General features: G+C 42.5%; 1 protein-coding gene across 2 annotated transcripts in view; it reads right to left on the reverse strand.

Annotated features, from left to right (window-relative positions):
* Positions 1-15,491, reverse strand: part of Top2a (DNA topoisomerase II alpha) — a 34,628-nt gene extending 19,137 nt beyond the window's left edge. For both annotated transcript variants that reach the window (XM_051158512.1, XM_051158511.1), the window contains exons 1-13: positions 15,344-15,491; positions 14,170-14,322; positions 13,718-13,808; positions 12,866-12,929; positions 9,475-9,620; positions 8,350-8,447; positions 7,944-8,156; positions 7,065-7,238; positions 6,863-6,964; positions 6,615-6,752; positions 2,995-3,133; positions 947-1,104; positions 379-504 (exon numbers count right to left, since the gene is read on the reverse strand). In XM_051158512.1, the coding sequence (XP_051014469.1) occupies positions 379-504; positions 947-1,104; positions 2,995-3,133; positions 6,615-6,752; positions 6,863-6,964; positions 7,065-7,238; positions 7,944-8,156; positions 8,350-8,447; positions 9,475-9,620; positions 12,866-12,929; positions 13,718-13,808; positions 14,170-14,322; positions 15,344-15,364 (1,623 nt within the window). In that variant the 5' untranslated portion in view covers positions 15,365-15,491. The remainder of the gene's footprint in view (positions 1-378; positions 505-946; positions 1,105-2,994; positions 3,134-6,614; positions 6,753-6,862; positions 6,965-7,064; positions 7,239-7,943; positions 8,157-8,349; positions 8,448-9,474; positions 9,621-12,865; positions 12,930-13,717; positions 13,809-14,169; positions 14,323-15,343) is intronic.
* Between the last annotated feature and the right edge of the window lie 4,166 nt (positions 15,492-19,657).

The raw sequence follows: 19,657 nt of genomic DNA on the forward strand, positions 1-19,657 counted from the left end.
AGCCGAGCCCACACAATTGATAACAGTTAAAAAAATCTGACAAATCAGCCAGGCGTGGTAACATATGCCTGTAATCCCAGCACTCAGGAGGCAGAGGCAGGTGGATCTGAGTTCAAGGCCAGCCTGGTATACAAAGTGAGTCCAGGACAGCCAGGGCTACACAGAGAAACCCTGTCTCAAAAAACAAAACAAAACAAATAATAAGCTGGGCGTGGTGGCACATGCCTATAATCCCAGCACTCAGGAGGCAGAGGCAGGTAGTTAGAGGCCAGCCTGGTCTACAAATTGAGTCCAGAACAGCCAGGACCACAAGAGAAAACGTATCTCAAAAAACCAAAGCCAGCTAACTAACCAACCAAACAATATGACAAATCTGACCTGATCTGTCATAATCATTATCTTCCCATAGCGAAGAGTTTTCAACGAATCTTCATCTTCATAGTTTTTTTTGTACTGAAGACCCACAATCTTGATGATATTGTTAATTTCAGCATTTTCCATGATCTGAAACACATTTGAAAAGAGCAAAGAGATATAATCCTATATGTTGCTTGAGTGTTTTTGAACCTCAGTATTTTGAATTATTATTCACACTTTAGTAAATTAGGTGTGTTAGGATAATGCTCCAACCTACCCAAACTCCCCTTTCTCATTCTCTTTCTGAGTGTCTGTTGCTAGGAATTGAGCCCAGGGCTATTTATATGGCACACACTCACTCTGTTCAAATAACAGTCTAAGACATATTTTAAGATGCCCACTGAGTGAGGATTCAAGACACAAGCATGGAGTCCTGCATTACAAACTAGATTTAGATTCCATTTCTCCCTTGTAGCCTGTTTGTAGTCCTGGGGATGAAACACAGGTCTCGTGCATATCAGACAAGTACTGTACCACTGAGTTACACTTAGCCCTAGACCCAGACTCTAAATAGTGTGTTATAGCCTACCTGTTTATGAGAAGCTTCTCGCACATTGAGCATTTTTCCTCTAAGAGGGAACACCCCATACTTGTCTCTTCCAACCACACCAAGGCCTGAAACCGCCAGAGTTTTGGCTGAGTCTCCCTCAGTCAGAATAAGTGTACATTCAGTGGAGTTTCGGCTTCCTAAAATATACAAATTTTAGTACATTTAAATCAATCTCAAACATACTGACACAGACATATGGTCAACAGCCTGTAGTAATAAAGCAAACATATTTCAGGAGTAAAGTGGACCCAACAATTATAAGTAGAAATGTTTTGCCTGCATGTTATATGCGTACCATGGAGGTCAGAAGGGGGTGTTGGATCCCTAAAACTGGAGTTACAGGTGGTTATTAGCCATCGTGTAGGTGCTGGGAACCTGGACCTCTGGGTCCTCTGCAAGAACAAGTGTTCTTACTTGCTAAACCAACTCTCCAGCCCCACTCCCTCATAACACATATTTTTTTTCCAATTAAGGTTCATAGTAAATTAATACAGCAGTGCACCATATTCTATTATTTTGAGTTATGTGTCTGTGGCAGTTTGTGTGTAAGTACAAGTACCTATAGAAGTCAGAGACACTGGAAACCCCCCTGGAGCTGGAGTCACAGGCATTGTGAGCCATGTGTACACGAGCACTGGGAACCAACTTGGGTCCTCTACAAGAGCAAATAGGCTCTTTAAAGCTGAGCCATTGCGCTAAGCTCTATAATTTTACTTTCCACATTTTTCAATTAGCAATAGACTGAGAATACTAAGTGGAAAATGTGTGCCCGACTTGACAGTTATGCTTGTAAGTAAACCCAGCATTTTAGAGCATGAGACATGAGGATTGTGTGTTCAAAACAAGGTCTATAACACAATTCTGTCTCAAAATACTGAAATATGCTGGGTATGGTGGCACATGTCTTTAATCCCAGCACTCTGGGAGGTGGATTGCACTATGAGTTCGAGGCCAGCCTGGTCTACAAAGTGAGTTCAGAACAGCCCAGGCTACACAGAGAAACCCTGTCTCAAAAAAATAAAAAAATAAAAAAAAAAGAAAAACCATTTCTTCAAGTCATCCTCTGACTTCCATACATGTGCTGTAGCATAACACAATTTAAACAAAAACAAACAAACAAACGATTTATTTTATGTATGAGCGCTCCATCTGCATATACACCTACATGCCAGAAGAGGGCATCAGATTCCAGTATTAATGGTTGTGAGCCACCATGTGGTTGCTGGGAATTGAACTCAAGACATCTGGAAGAGCAGGCAGTGCTCTTATCCAATGAGCCATCTCTCCAGCCCCCGCAAAATACAAATTTTTAAAAATTTTAAAAATTTTCTTTCCTTAAAGTTCAAGAAATAAACAATTCATTAGTTTTGTCTGATGTTTCAAAACCTCATGCGATTCTACTGAGACATCAATCATTACTTTGCCCAAAGTGCTCCTACATTATTTGTGTGTTAGTCATTTAGTAGCTTTCTCAGTATTAGATTGTCTTGGCATCACAGTACTTGAATGCAAATTCAAATATAGTTATGTAGGAAATAACTTCACACTGCTTATACTATTCATTTCTCATCATGTAGCTGTGGCTGGCCTAGAACTCACTATATAGGCCAGGCTGTCCTAGAATGCAGAGATCTGCCTGCCTATGCTGGAGATAAAAGCATATAATACCATGTCTGAACTTATTCCAAGTCTTCCTTTATAGGGAGAATGTAGTAATAATAAGACATAGTTATTAGAGCGCAAATTACTATAAAGATTTTTCCCCCCAGCGGAGACAGGGTTTCACTGTGTTGCTCTGGCTGTCCTGGAACTCACTCTGTAGACCAGGCTGGCTTTGAGATCTGCCTGCCTCTGCCTCCCCAGAGCTAGGATTAAAGGTGTGTTCCAACACACACAGCAAGAAATTATGTATTTATTTATTTTATTCATTTTTTTTAAAAGAAAAGTTATTCTGCTGAACATAAAGTGTTAAAGCTTTAAATACACATGGTATGCTGCTGCTGTTGAAAAAAACATCAAATGTGTACCTGCGTCGTTGGCATCATCAAGTTTGGGGATCCCCTTGATTCTGTTATGTTTTACAGCTGAACACTTCTTGTTTAACTGGATTTGGGCCTTAAACTTTACCCAGTTTAGTATGCTTTCAACAATACCACAGCCAATTGCCTTTAAAATAGAAACATTCACATTAGGAAAGATTCAAATATAGACTATATAAATCCCTAAGAAAATCATCTCAAAAGATCTGGGTGTGGCACAACCAACCCTTTGATCCTAGCCCTTGGGAAGCAGAGGCACATGGATCTCTTTAGCTATCTAGTGAGATCCAATTTCAAACACTCAAATCAAATCAAAACAAAACTCAAAAATCTCCCATTTCTAGACCAGGTGACATGTGTGACATAGTAACTAACCCTAGATCTTTGCATGTTAGGCTCTTAGCAGTGAGGAAGCTGGTTTCTCTAGGCTCAATCACTCAGTATTTTCAACGAACTTAGGCTGGGCCTAGCACTGAGCACTTGTTAATGATACAGTGGTTAAAACAAATTAAGACTGCCGGGCTGTGGTGGCGCACGCCTTTAATCCCAGCACTCGGGAGACAGAGGCAGGCGGATTGCTGTGAGTTCGAGGCCAGCCTGGTCTACATAGTGACTCCAGGACAACCAAAGGCTACACAGAGAAACCCTGTCTCAAAAAACAAACAAACAAAAATAAGTTAAGACTAGGAAGATGGCTTGTGGCTATAGTGCTTTTTGTATCTGAGAGGTGTGGCAGTCTTCCTCTAATCCCAGCCTTGGAGGAGGAGACAGGATCTTTAGAGCACACTGGCTAGTGAGACTAGCCATACTGGCCAGCTCTAATTTTTTTTTTCTTTCTTTTTTGTTTTTAAAAAAGATTTCTTAGCCGGGCGTGGTGGCGCATGCCTTTAATCCCAGCACTTGGGAGGCAGAGGCAGGCGGATCGCTGTGAGTTCGAGGCCAGCCTGGTCTACAAAGTGAGTCCAGGATGGCCAAGGCTACAGAGAAACCCTGTCTCGAAAAACCAAAAAAAAAAAAAAAAAAAAAAAAAATCTTTATTTATATGTACAGTCCTCTGCCTACATATACACATGCTGGCCAGAAGAGGGCACTAGATCACTTTATTTATGGTTATGAGTCACCACGTGATTGCTGGGAATTGAATTCAGGACCTCTGGAAGAACAGTTAGTGCTCTTGATCTCTGAGCCATTTCTCCAGCCGTTTTTTGTTGTTGTTGTTTTTTTTTTTTTCAAGACAGGGTTTCTCTGTGTAGACCAGGCTGGCCTTGAACTCACAGTGATCCGCCTGCCTCTGGTGCGCCTCCATGTCTGGCCCAGCTCTAAGTTTTATTGAGAGACCTTCCCTCATTGAATTAGGTAGAAGAGTGATCCAGGATAACTCCCAAGGTCAACGCCAGGATTCTACATCCATGCACATCTCTCACACACATATGCCGACACAAATAAAACACGCACAGATATGCACATAAAAATAGACAAGAAAACAAACAAGTCATGTCTGTGCTCTCATGTAGTTAAAGGTGTATCATGGAAGACAGAAATAAGAAATTACAAGTGGTACATGCTTTTAATCTGAGCACTTGGGAGGCAGATCTCTGAGTTTGAGGCCAGCCTGGTCTACATAGTGCGTTTCAGGACCGCCAAGGCTACACAAAGAAACCCTGCCTCGGGGGGTGGGGGTGGGGGTGGGGAGGAAGAAATTAAGAAATTACAAGTGTGATGAGCTTTGATTGAGAAATTCGTTATGTAATAATAATGCAAGTTCAATATTATACTGGTATTATCTTAGCTGAAAGAGAAGAATATAAAAGCTTTCAATAGGCAAGGGAATTTGGATTTTCCCTAAGTGGAAGATACTATAGGATTTCAAGAGTAAAACCAGAAATCTCACTCAAGAGCATTCACTGTGGAGCATAAGACTGGAAGCAACAGATAAGTTAAGTTTCAGGAAGAACAGATAATAGTTGGAGGTTAATGAATTATCTAACAGATTTTCCTTAGTGGCAAGATGAGAGGAGAGAAAACAAAGAGGAAGTTCCTACTTTTATTTTTTGGTTTTTCAAGACAGGGTTCCTCTGTGTAAGGGCTCTGGTTGTCCTGGAACTCTATCTGTAGTCCATGCTGACCTCAAGCTCACAGAGAGCTGCCTGCTTCTGCCTCCCAAGTGCTGGGATTAAAGGTGTGCACCACCACCGTCCATTTTTTAATTTTTTTTTTTTTTTAAAGACAGGGTTTCTCTGTGTAGCCTTGGTTGTCCTAGACTCACTTTGTAGACCAGGCTGGACTCGAACTCAGTGATCTGCCTGCCTCTGCAAGTGCTGGGATTAAAGGCGTGTGCCACCACGCCTAGCCTAGCACTTTTAAACTAAATTAACAAGTTTTGTTTGACAGGGAGCAGAAGTTCTCTTAATAGGTTAAATACTGGATAACTAGTTTAATTTGCATGGTTTTGGGAAATTCAGGCAAGCTGATGGTTAAGATAGCACCTAGGTTAAGAATGGTGAAGCTAGCCGGGCGTGGTGGCGCACGCCTTCAATCCCAGCACTCGGGAGGCAGAGGCAGGCGGATTGCTGTGAGTTCGAGGCCAGCCTGGTCTACAAAGTGAGTCCAGGATGGCCAAGGCTACACAGAGAAACCCTGTCTTGAAAAACCAAAAACCAAAAAAAAAAAAAAAAAAAAAAAAAAAAAAAAAAAAAAAGAATGGTGAAGCTCTGAGATTAGGGTCAGGCATGCTGATGTAGCACTTAACTGTAGCACTCATGATAGGAAGGTCTTGATTTAGAGGCCTGTATGGGCTACAGAACCAAACCCTGTTGTAACAACAGTAAAATACAGACTGAAAAGGTATACAGGCTATTTTTGTGTGTTAACTTGACACAAGTTGGGAGTCATCAGAGAGGAAGGAGCCTCAGTTGAGAAAATGCCCCTATGAGATCCTGCCGTAAGGCATTTCTCAATTAGTGATCAACAGGGGAGATCCCAGTCCATGGTAGATGGTGCCATCCCCGGGCTGGTGGTCTGGGGTTCTATAAGGCACACTAAGCAAGCCACTGGGAAGCAAACCAGTAAGCAGCACCCTCTATGGCCTTTGGCTCAGCTCCTGCCTCCGTGTTCCAGTCCTACTTGAGTTGCTGTCCTGACTTTCTCCACTGTTTGACTATGATCTGGAAATGTAAGCCAAATAAACCCTTTCCTCCCCAACTTGCTTTGGTCATGTTGGTTTTGCCACACCAAGCTGGTAAGGGGGTGGTGGTGGTATCGCTGTGATAGGCCTGACCATGTTTGTTTGGAGGAAGAGTTGCCGTGGTCATGGTGTCTCTTTACAGCAATAAAACCCAAACTAAGAAGTTCTGAAGATGGGGCTGAAGAAATGGTTCTGTGGTTAAGAGCACCGTCTGCTCGTTCAAAGGAACCTGGTTCAATTCCCAGCACCCACATGGCAGCTCACAACTGTCTAATTCCAGTACCAAGGGATCTGACACCCCTACACCAAAGCATAAAATTAAAAAGTTCTGAGAAGGATAGTTCGGCAGGCAATTTGTTTCTGCAGATCAGAGGACAGTGAAAAACAAAGATATTTCTATTTTAATTTCCATGTAAGTACTCACAGCTTTGATGAATTTTTCACTTAATTGACATGTTGATCCAAAACTCTTGGCTTGTAAAGTCATGTTTTCTTTTGTTTGAGAGTCAAAAGTTGGGTTTTCAATTAAGGAATTTACAAAAATCCACATGTGATTTTTCACCTGTAATAAAAGTTGATATAGTCACCAGAATGCCTTCATGCCTCACCCCATCTGCATCCCAGCTCCTTTCACCTTGGGCTTTAGAGAAGGAGGCTCATCAAGTGTCGTACCTGATGTGCTTTCACGGCAACACCACCCTTGTTCTTCCTCTTCACAACATCCACAAGTTTACTCACAATCTGATCAGCCACATAATCAACATGTCTGCCACCCTAAAGAAAAAAAATACTGCTTTAAAACTCAAAATTATAACTGTAAACACAATTTAGACATTTAAGCTCATTTTATATTATACAGTAAAACAAAAATTACCTTGGAAGTAGCAATGCTATTGACGAAGCTAATTTGCTGAAAGCCCTTCTCACTCATTGTTAGGCACACTTCCCACCTGGCGTTGACTTGTTCATGTACTACCTTCAGTGCGTTACCAGTTTCATCTACCTTATCCTTCAAATACATATCCACATAACTACGGAACCCTTTTACCTGGGTAGGAATGAAAGAAAGTAGTGTTAAAATAATGAGAAATTTAAACAAAGAAACAAGTAACAATGGAAAAAAGAATCAGTAATAGACTATGAGAGGGCTGAAGAGATGGTTCTGTGATTGAAAGTACTTATTACTCTTGCGAGAACAAGCATTTAGGTCTGAGCATCCACGCAGAAGTTCTTGGGCACCAGGCATACATGGGATACACATACATACATTCACAGACATAACATACACTTAAAATAAATAAAATATGAGGGTTGAAATCTTACTTTTAAACTTTAGATTATGTGTGAGAGATGGGAGAGTAGCAGGAACATCCCTGTGAGTACAAGGCCAGCCAGAGCTATATAATGACAGCTGTCTCAGAAACAAGAGATTCTTTCACTAAGTTTAAAATGAGATTTTGTTTGTTTGTTTTTCAAGACAGGGATTCTCTTGTGTATCCTTGGCTGTCCTGGATTCGCTTTGTAGACCACACTGGCCTTGAACTCACAGAGATATACCTGCCTCTGCCTCCCTACCACTGGGATTAGAGGTGTGTGCCACATGAGATGATTTTTTAAAGTTGTACTAGTCAAGTCTCTTTTCAGGAACTTATGATTTATGAGAAGTTATAAGAAACATACATGGAAAACAAATTCTGCACTTGATAATGATCAAGAATTTCTTTGCAGCCTTAATATACAGAAAAATACTCACCGGTAGCTTATTTCCATTAAGAAAGACTTTGACATCTTTAGTGGAACCAGCAATGTCATATGCTCGTCTAACCATCAGTGCCACAATATCTTTGTCTAAGCTTTGCATTTTAAACTTAGATAAGTCAGGCTGGAAAGTGATGCATGTATAGTCTTCTCCACTAAAGGGCTTGAGCTCCATATCGCCGGCTCTCCCCATGTTATCCATCCATGTCTACAGCAGTCAAGGACAGGAAAGATGAAAAAGCCAATTCATTTCACAAACTAGAAGTAAATAATTTAAGTTCATTGGTTCTGGAAAATAATTTTTGCAGCATATAAATTATTAAATTTAGCCGAACATTAATGCCATTATAAATGACTGTACTACAATTTAAGGACATGTCACAAGATACCTATTTACTTACCTGTTTGAACATTTTCTTGTACTCTTTACTGGCTGTTTCCACAGTAAATTTGGTGCTGAATATGTTACACAGTTTGGCTCCATAGCCATTTCGACCACCTGGACAAGTAAACATATAACAATATTTTATTATTATTCAACTATATTTCTTATGTTTTACTTTTTTGAGTACTAAAATGGAACCTAGTCTTGCCCACGCCAGGCAAAAATCCACCACTGAGCCATATCTCCTGAGCTCATGCTCAGCTTTTAGTATTTTTGGGGTCTCCCCCCTCCCCAGGAAATGGGGATTTTGCCTGCATGTGCATGCAGTGCCCACATAGTCTAAAAAGAGTGTCTGATCTCCTAGAACTGGAGTTACAGACAGTTGTGAAGCACATCAGGGTACTGGGAATTGAACCTGGCAAATGCTCTAATTGTAGAAGCATTTCTCCAAGTTCTTCAGGTTTCCTAATTTCTGGTAAAGCTATTAAGTGTATAGCTTATTTTACTTATTAGTCAATTTCCTCCTGTGTCTCCTTTGTTTGGTTTTTTAAAATTTATTTTATTTATTTATTTTTTTAGGTTTCTCAAGACAGGGTTTCTCTGTGTAATAGTCCTGGCTGTCTGGGACTTGCTTTTGTAGACCAGGCTGGCCTCGAACTCAGAGCAACGCACTGTCTCTGCCTCCCGAGTGCTGGGATTAAAGGCATGCGCCACCATCCCCAGCTTCTCCTTTGGTTTTCTGAGACAGGGTTTCTCTGTGTAGCCCTCACTGTCCTAGAATTCTAGGCCACTCAGAGCTACAGTGAGAGCCTCTGCCTCCAGAGTGCTGGAATTACAGGCACAAGTACTATATCCAGCATATTCTCATACTAAAAATCTTAACTAAACTCTAAGTGTGTTGCCTGTATGTATGTCAGTGCACCATGGGCATGCCTGGCCCCACAGAGGTTAGACGCCCCGGAACTGTAGTTACAAGATGTAGGTGCTCACAACTGAACCCAGGTCCTCTGCAAGAGTAGCCAATTCTCTTAATCCCCGAGCTACCTCCCTATCCCCATATTTTTAATCCAGATATCATGGACAGTTATTTTAAAAATGTGTTCTTTTCAGCAACAAACATTATTTTCTATCGATACTGTACCTGTTACCTTCTTTTCATCATCGTCATAGTTACTAGAGGTTAAGAGCTGTCCAAATATGAGAGCTGGGACATACATTTTCTCAACTTTGTGTTCAACAACAGGAATTCCTTTTCCATTATTCCATATACTAATTAAATTATTTTCTCTGAGAAAAGATGCAAAATCTTATTATATAACAAATATTAAACTGATGCTTAATATTGAAAAATAAATGACATAAATCTACAAGTCCCAGTTTTATTGTGACTCCCTCTGAAGCTAGCACGGTCAATCTTTTCCTAATATTCCTGAAATAGCATCCAGGGTTGGGAACAGAAACCTTTTCCAACACCTGGGTAGACACTGATAGTGTTGAAAAAACATAAAATTTAAAAATATTAGGATAAACAAAAGAAAATTAATTATGCTCAACTGAAAGGAAAAAAATCAGGAAATAATACCATTTTCAAGAGGATCACCTGTATGTTCCTACTTCCTTTAGTTTTTCCACCTAATAAAGCACACTGAAAAGTGTTAAAAGGGAAAAATATTACCCATAACAAACAAGTTTCCCTGCTTGGTAACAAAATGTTAAAGTCAGGCTTTTTATAAAAAGATTTTATTTATTTACTTTAGTTTTTTGAGACAGGGTTTCTCTGTGTAGCCTTGGCTGTCCTGGACTCACTATGTAGACCAGGCTGGTAAAAAGATTGTTTTAAAGTATCCATATGTGTGTGTGTGTATATATGCAAGTAAAAACACCAAGTTCTCTAAACTGTTGATCTATCTCTCCATTCCAAGTCATTAGGACTTTTATCTTCATTATTTTGGGTTAGTTTTCAGAACACAACACACACACACATATATGGGACAAAATAATACTAGTCTAATATTATCTCTTAAAAAAAGATTGGACAGCCAGGCGTGGTGGCGCATGCCTTTAATCCCAGCACTCGGAAGGCAGAGGCAGGCGGATCGCTGTGAGTTCGAGGCCAGCCTGGTCTACAAAGTGAGTCCAGGATGGCCAAGGCTACACAGAGAAACCCTGTCTCGAAAAAAAAACAAAAAAACAAAAAACAAAAAAACAAAACAAAAAACAAAAAAAAACAAACAAAAAAACAAAACAAAACAAACCCAAAAACAAAACAAAACAAACCCCCCCCAAAAAAAGACAATTGAGATGTAATATGAATAAATTAATATATTAAAAAACAAAAACAAAAAAGGAATGAGCTGGGCGTGGTGGCGCACGCCTTTAATCCCAGCACTCGGGAGGCAGAGGCAGGCGGATCGTTGTGAGTTCGAGGTCAGCCTGGTCTACAAAGTGAGTCCAGGATGGCCAAGGCTACACAGAGAAACCCTGTCTCAAAAAACCAAAAAAAAAAAAAAAAAAAAAAAAAAAAAAGGAAATGTACCACAAAAATATGTCTTTCAAACATGACACTGCTATTATATTCATTAAGTCAAGATGATAGGGAGATTGTCTTTAAGGCCCCACCCTTTCGTGAGGGACTATTAGTATTTCAGTGTTTTGGAGGGAGATCAATGTTTTTAAGAAGTAGTGTATCCCCTAATCAGTTTCCTTTGCTCCAGTAAATAACCTCCCACTCATACTCAGCAAGAAACTCTAACTTGACTCAACACAGTAAGCCAAACATAAAAGACACAAAAGCAGACAGGCTTGTATGTTGGCTGGTTTTTGTGTCAACTTAACTCAGGTCAAGCTCATCTGGGAAGGGTAAACCTCAAGTGAAAAAGTTCCCCCAGCACACTGGCCTGTAGACAGACTGCAGTGCACCCTACTGGGACGCACTGGGTGAAGGTGTGTCTCTGTATGTTCAGGTGTCAATTCTGTACTGGTAGAGAGATGTGGCCCATCTCAGCCCTCATATTCAGTTTCTGTCTCCATGTTCTTGTCTTGTACCCCAGTCCTGACATCCCTTACTGACGGCGTGTGACCTGAGTGTTCTATGAAGAAATAAATGGTTTCCTTTATAAAAAAAAAAAGGTATCAAGTCCTGAAGTGCTTTCAAGTACATAGTCATCACTAACAATACACTCCACAATAGCCTTAAACATAGTTTATGTTAACTCTGATCAGGCTAATAAATGTGAACCAAGCATCCTGGCCACCCCACAAAGGAACACTAGCATTTAAAACCAGAAATGTAGGGGCTGGAGAGATGGCTCAGAGGTTAAGAGCACTGACTGCTCTTCCAGAGGTCCTGAGTTCAATTCCCAGCACCCACATGGTGGCTCACAACCTTCTGTAATGTGCTCTGATCTAACATTCTCTTCTGGCCTGCAGGTGTACATGCAGACAGAGCATTGTATACATAATAAAACAAAAAACAAAACCAACCAGAAACGAAAACCCAAATTATTCTCTACTACCACCTACTGGTTTGCTGTTTCAATAGCATCATCAAAGAAACAAAACCCCAGAAACCTTCTAGACTTTTAGATGGATCTATTATTGCAAAAGCTAGCTGAACTGCTTCCCTATATCAAACATGACTGTAAGATTAAGCACCATATTTATAAATTATTTTTAAATAGCTCAGAACAAATATGGAAATTTGTTTTGAGACAGGGCCTCATCATGCAATTCTAATTGGCCTGGAACTTGCAAAACCCCGTCTGCCTCTTCTGTGCTAGGTGCATGCCACCCACCACATCTGGGAAAAGGCTTTTTCCTGTAGCGCTGTGGTTCAAACCATGGACTGCACACATGCTACCACCAAGATACACTCTCAGTCCCTTTAAAACTGTTATTTTGGGATGTGGTCTCAGCTCATTGCTCAGGCTTGTCATCTTCCTGTCTTAGTCTCCCAAATAATTGGAATTATAGGCCTGCCACTCCCAGGCCCTCTAGAAAACTGTTGGTGACACAGGCCTGGTGGTGCACACCTTCAATGCCAACACTTGGAAGGCAGAGGCAGGGAGATCTCTAAGTTTGGCCAGCATATTGAGGTGAGATACCAAGTTCCGCATTACCCAGAGCTACACAGTGAGACTCTGTCTACAAATAAACAAACAAGAAAAAACAAACAAAACCATTGATAAATGTTTGTTTTAATTGTTAGCCACTCACAGGCTGTTCATTTTAGAATCCTTTCTGTAGTTCTGTAAACTTTATTGTATTTTTTTGTTCGTTTTTTTTTTTTTTTTAAAAAACAGGGTTTCTCCATAGCCCTGGTTTTCCTGGAATTAGCTTTGGAAGCCAGGTTGGCCTTGAACTCAGAGATTTACCTGTCTCTGGGTAAATCTCTTGGGCTGTCCTGGACAGCCAAGGCTACACAGAAAAACCTTGTCTGGAAAAACCGGGGTGTGGGTGTGTATCTTCACTAGTAATCAAAGCAAAGTACAACAAATAACATGAGCTTTACCAAACAAAAATCTGCCACTTACGGATCAATTGTGACTCTAATACAAGACATTTTTGGATCTCTTTGTTTGTTATCTGCAGCATTAACTGTAAAAAAAATAAAATATACACTCAGAAGACTTTAAAGCACTTTACAACACATTAGCTATATAAAAAAATATTCACTAGAAACAAAGGAATACCATTACCATTACCAAGGTGTTTATAGCAATTTTTCTTGAGACAGAAGTACACGTATTTCATGCTGACTTTGAACTTGCTACATGGTCAAGAATAACTATGAACTTTTTTTTAAGTGCTATATTTTTTTAAAAAAAGATTTATTTATTTATTATGAATACAGTGTTTTGCCTGCATGTAGACTTGAACCCCAGAAGAGGGCACCAGATCTCATTATAGATGTTTGTGAGCCACCATGTGGTTGCTGGGAATTGAACTCAGGACCTTTGGAAGAGCAGCCAGTAAGTGTTCTTAATCTCTGTGCCTCTACAGCCCAATCCTGAACTTTTGATTTTACTGTATCTACTGCCATAGGGCTAGAATTAGCACTTCACTATTATAGAAAGTTTTGTTCATAGTACTGTTTCCAGAGAAAAGCTTAATTTTCTGGACTTTATAAAACTGCTTCACTTTTTTTTTTGAGGCAGGGTCTAACTAGCCTGGAACTCACTATGTAGATGGAGATCGTCTGCCTCTCCTTCTAAGTGCTGGGATTAAAGGCATGAGCTGCCACATCCCCACATCCAGCCTGACTGCCTCACTTTTGACCACTAATTACAAAATGGCAGAAGCAGGAACTATGTCTACCGAGGGTTTGGTATGAACCATATTTAGGAACTTGACCAGTAGATCTTTATATAAAAATATTTACTTACCTAGAATCTCATCAAAGATTTTATACAAACCAGGAACAAAAGTGACTTCCCTATAGTTAATGCCAACCTCTTCATCGTAAACCCACATTTGCTAGAAAAAGCGAAGAAAGTTATTTTTATTTATTTATTGTCTTGTCATTAATACTTAGTCCTTTCTTTTTTCAGATAGTCTCATTACACACACACACACACACACACACACACACACACACACACACAGAAACTGACTGCATAGACCAGTCTAGCCTCATACTCAGAGATCCACCTGCCTCTGCTGCCTGAGTGCTGAGATTAAAGGCGTGGGTCAACACATCCTGAAGTAAAGTCATCTTGAATAAATGTTGAAACACACACACATCTGTGCTGACTCAGTAATGAAGTAAGAACCATTAATCTGAAAAAATAGGCCCTCCAACAATAAAGTAACTGCACTTAACTAGTTTGGTTTTTACCTGGGTCACTAACTCCACAGAGCCAATGTAGGTATCTGGGCGGAGCAATATATGTTCCAATTGTGTTTTTTTCTGGTAGATCCTTTCAATAGACAGTCTTTTCTTGGCATCTTCATTTTTCTTCTTGTTTATTTGCATATTTTCATTTACAGGCTAGTCATGAGAGGAAGAAAAAGACACCTGACTTTTAACTGTTTATCAGAGATGATCAACAAAAATAGCTACAACAATAAACTCAGTACACTATATCAACAATCTGTTGTCTGTTTGTAGGTAAGTGTAGAGTTTACATAGAAACAATTCAATTAAAATCCTTGTGTCTGTGTGGTGCTGGGAATGGAACCCAAGGCCTTGCACATACATGCTAGGTAAATGCTCTCACTAGTGAACAAAATCCCCAGACCGTTTTTTAAAAAAATTATTATTTTTTTCCCTGTTGCTGTCTTTGCGACAGGATTCCATGAAGTAGCTTAAGCCGTCCTCCTGGCTCTCTGGAGCAGCTGCCCATTACAGCCTTACCCCACTAGGTCTGGTCACAGGTGTCCATTGAAATAGGTATTTTTATTTCAGCAAGTAGAGCAATATTTTGACGTCATCGACAAACTATACTTAGCTTCTCTCACCTAACGGGAAAATATTTACTGAGTGGCCCACAGAGTCTCCAAACGGTTAACAGATGGTGTGTATTCAGCCGCGGCAGCTGGGATGCCAGCGACGCGTGCAAACCCTCGGCCACACACTCACATGCTGAAACAAGACATTTTCTGAGCTCCTCGGTGGGAACTGTGTCATGCACACCAACCAGGGGACAAAAAAAAAGGGGGGGGGAGGGAGGCATCGGATTCAATCGCATGCCACTTGGAGGTCACGCAAGGTCCATTAGAACACAGGGTTGACCACAGGGACAGGGACGGGTTGACGCTGCCCCCACTATCTATCACACAACACGCAGGGAGCCAGTTTACACGGTAGCTGTCACCTCGCAAGCCGCTTCGCCCCGTCTGTCCACGACCCCTCAAGGCCCTGGCGATGGGGACGACTGTGTCCCAGCCAGTCGCGCCTGCCCGCCCGCCCGCCCAGTCCTCGGCCCCCGGAGCCTCAACCCTCGCCGCCAGCCACGAACGCAGAGGCCGCGTAAAGGCTCAAACCACCCGGGCCCGGCCGCGAGCTGTACCTGCAGCGGTGACAACTCCATGGTGGCGGTTCTGAAGGGGCTCGAGAAGCCCCAAGGCGACAAAAACCAGTGGGAAACACGAGGTGACCCGGGGACCAGAACGCTCCTTCTACCGGCGCACGGCGGTTAGGGTAGCTTCCCTTGTTTCTTGTGAACCTTCGTCTAGCCCGCTCAAATCAGAGGAACCAATCACGGGCTCTCTCTCACCGGCTCTGTTTAGAGCAACCAATCGTAGACGGTCTTTTATTCGCTTGGCGCGCTTGACGAGGCGGCCTTTTCGAACGAACCAATTAGGTAAGGGAGGCGGACTCTCCAAAATGGACCAATAGCAGCGGTAGCGGGGATTGACTGAAAATTTGACCAATGAGGAAGATCCATGTGCTCAGCGCGGAATACTCGGGAAAGAGAAGGCATTTTGGAAGTATAACGCGGTTGCCTCAGCTGTCTGCCTGAATAAAATGAAGAAATGGACGCTCATTCTTTATTTTAGATTCGTTAAAATTACAAATTCAGAGTTCGAGGCCAGCCTGGTCTTCAAAGCGAGTCCAGGACAGCCAAGGCTACACAGAAAAACCCTGTCTCGAAAAAACAAAGACAGAAACCAAAAAAATTTACAGACATTCTCTCTTGAGCCTATTGTAGGTAGCGAGAAGAATGGGAATTCCCCGCCCCTCCTTTTTTTTTTTTTTCCGAGATAGGGTTTCTCTGCGTAGCTCCAACGGTCTTTGTTTGTTTCCTTTTTTTTTTTTTTTTTTTGGTTTGTTCGTTTTTTCGAGACAGGGTTCTTTGTGTAGCCGTGGCTGTCCTGGACTCGCTTTGTCTCCACCTCTCCTGTCCAGCTGTCCAGTGTTAGGAGCTTTAAAGTCTCCCAACAAGTTCAGTTTGATCATGAGAGTCTATTCTAAAACCCCCCAAACAAGCCGGCATGGTGACACATGCCTTTAATCCTAGCACGAGATGGGTCGGGGAGCAGGCAGAGGCATGTGGATCCCGGGGCCAGCCTAGTCTACAAAGATAGTCCTGGACAACCAGGACTGTTACACAGAGGAATTCTGTCTCAAATAAATAAATTAATTAAAATTTCCCCCTGAGACAGGGTCTGTGTTAGCCTTGGCTGTCCTGGACTCACTTTGTAGACCAGGCTGGCCTCGAACTCACAGTGATCCGCCTGCCTCTGCCTCCCGAGTGCTGGGATTAAAGACGTGGGTCACCATACCCAACTGGAACTCACTTTATAGACCAGGCTGGCCTTGAACTCAGAGACCCACCTGTCTCTGCCACCGTGCCCAGTTGTTTTAGTGGCTTTCTTTCTTTTTTATTTGTATTTTTATTAATTAATTTATTTATTCAGCCAGGCGTGGTGGTGCATGCCTTTAATCCCAGCACTCAGGAGGCAGAGGCAGGTGGATCACTGTGAGTTCGAGGCCAGCCTGGTCTACAAAGCCAGTCCAGGATAGCCAAGGCTAACACAGAGAGACCCTGTCTTGAAAAACAAAAACAAACAAATAAACAAAGACAATATAACAACATCAATGTGGGGGGCTGGAGAGATGGCTCAGAGACTGAGAGCACTGGCTGCTCTTCCAAAGGTCCTGAGTTCAATTCCCAGTAACCACATGGTGGCTCACAGCCATCTATAATGAGATCTGGCGCCCTCTGTTGGTGTACAGGGGAACAGGCTGGCAGAACACTATATACATAATAAAAACATCAGTGTCAGTGTGAGAATAATGAGACAGTGATCCAAGGTGCTAGGTCGGGTGGGTGGGGTAGGGCAGGGAGCAGTATGGGAGGGAACCGGAAGGAATTTTTGTTCAGACCCTCTTGGCTCCGATTCCTTAACAATTTTACTATATTAGGGATTTATTAAAGGCATGCACCTCCTTTACAACCCGACTACCCTAAATAGGAGGGAAAGGAGATTAAAGAGAAGAAGAATGAAATCTTCTGGGTATCAGTTCCGTGGGGCAATTCCCCTGCCGTAATTCTCAGGAGTCTAGCAGATCATCTATCCAACAGGAGAAGCCGCACTGTCCCTGGACCGAACCTGGAGGTCTCCACCAAGCTCACCGCTGCTGCCAAAACCTCCAACTCCCCGCACTGTGGGCCAAAAGCTCTGATTTCTCTCTCCGGTTCCCCAATGTCCTTCTCCTCTGTCTCTGTCTGTGTCTCTGTGTCTCTGTTTCTGTCTCTCTCTCTTTGTCTCTCTTTTTCTCTCTTCCTCTCTCTCCCCACCCCCCACCACTCTCTCTCCCTCCCTCCTCAGAGCTTCCTCCTCCTAATCCATGATCCTTTTGGCAATACAATCCCCCACCCCTGTTTTCTGTCTTGAGGCTGATGCTTCCTCTTTCTCTGAGTCTATCTAAGATCCTTTTCAATTTGTAGAGATGGGGGCGGGGGCTGGGGGAGGCGCAGGCAGGCATCCCAAGATGGTTTTCACCTTGGGCCCAGACTAAGGCAAGGTTATATTCTCTTCACAGGACCCTGTCTGTGTCTTTAGGCCCCATTTCAAGCCAGTTAGGATCTGTTGGCAAGCAAGCAGTATGGTTTGTGGAGGAAGGCACACATCCCAGCCTTAGCAGCAGTCAGAGCTAGTCCTTTTTCACTGTGGAGCACTACCGCAGTCAAGGGGTCCAGCTGGTCCTGATGACCGTTACCCTGATCTTGCCTGATCTGAGCTGCTGAGACTGAGATGTTAATTGATGCAATGAAGATTTTGGTACAGCTGTTTTAGCTCAGAGACCTGAAAACATCACCCAGAGTGGCCAAGAAGAGGAATGAATTGCATAGCCCATTAGTCTCCCTTTTAGAGGTAACCTGACGGGGACTGGAGGGATGGCTCAGAGGTTAAGAGCACTGCCTGCTCTTCCAGAGGTCCTGAGTTCAATTCCCGACAACCACATGGTGGCTCACAATCAGCTATAACGTGGTCTAATGCCCTCTTCTGCCTTGCAGGTGCACATGCAGGCAGTACATAATAAATAAATAAAACCTTAAAGAAAAAAATCACCTCAGAAGAGGGTCCACCCAATGGGCCATAATAAAACTTAACAGTTGGCAAAATCCAAAATATAAGCCAGGAGGTAATAACTGTACAGCTTTGTGGGGGACATTAGGAGACAAAGCTGCACAAGGAAAACTTTCACCCCAGGATTAACATCATTAGCCTTAATCTTAAGCTATATATAAAGTTAACAAGATTAAAGGCAATTGTACAATTGGCTGGACCGTGTGCCAGAGTTCTATGGAAGGATAAGGTGAGTGTAATTAGATATTTGTTTACATCAGATACCTTCATGAAGAACAAGCACCTAGGAGCTTTGTATGAGGCAGTTAAAGGCGCTGGGTGTGGTGGCGCACACCTTTAATCCCAGCACTTAGGAGGCAGAGGCAGGCAGATCTCAGTGAGTTCAAGGCCAGCCTGGTCTACAAAGTGAGCTCAGGACAGCCAAAGCGACACAGAGAAACTCTGTCTTGAAAAAACAAAAACAAACAAACAAACAACAACAAAAAGTCGAGTCAGTTAAAGGCAGCATCTAAGGGGTGACTTTGACTAGAAAGAGCCTAAGTGACATGACTTGCTTCCGAGCATCATGAGCTTTGTATATATGTCTCAAATATTAACAAGACCAGCAACTATTTAATAAAGAAAAACAGTATTTTAAACAAAACACCATTTCTAGTTAGAAATAATTTGACAAGGTGAAATTTAAAAAATGGCCACTATCCTAGCACTCAGAAGGCAGAGAGGCACGCGGATCTCTGACAGCAGGACTCAGGGTTGTCACTCTCACAGCCTGTGCAGACAAATCTGGGAGCAGAGATGTCTCTGTCTTTGGGCCTCTGGGTCCCCTCTAGTGTAGGGCACCCAGTGATTGGGGAGGATGAGGATCTGACTGCACAGATTTTGAAATTTGCTAACTCCAAACCTCAAGTCCCTGACGGAACAAGGCCAGGCTTTGGGAGCGAAGAGAGGGGCTACACGATTAGGGGGTTTGGGTACAAAAGGCCCTGTTTCTGGGGCCACATAGTCCTGTCCTTCTGCCCTTAACCTGCCAGTCCCCACCAGTCAGTCAGATTTCAGAGTACGCCTTCTTCTCTTAGGCCAAGACTGCAGCCAAAGAGATTCCTGGTGTGGAAGGTGGGAAAGGTGCGGGGGCTTCTCTCACTGAGATCCTGCCTTCCCACAGCTGGAGTTGCCTCTTGGTCCCTGGGCTGTGTCTTCAGCACCCGGACTGAGAATATCAGAACTGTCAGGTTGGCTCTACAGCTGCTCCTGGGGATGGCACATCAACCTTGAACACAGGAGTCTAT

This window comes from Acomys russatus, chromosome 16, assembly GCF_903995435.1.
Source record: "Acomys russatus chromosome 16, mAcoRus1.1, whole genome shotgun sequence".
Lineage (NCBI taxonomy): Eukaryota > Metazoa > Chordata > Mammalia > Rodentia > Muridae > Acomys > Acomys russatus.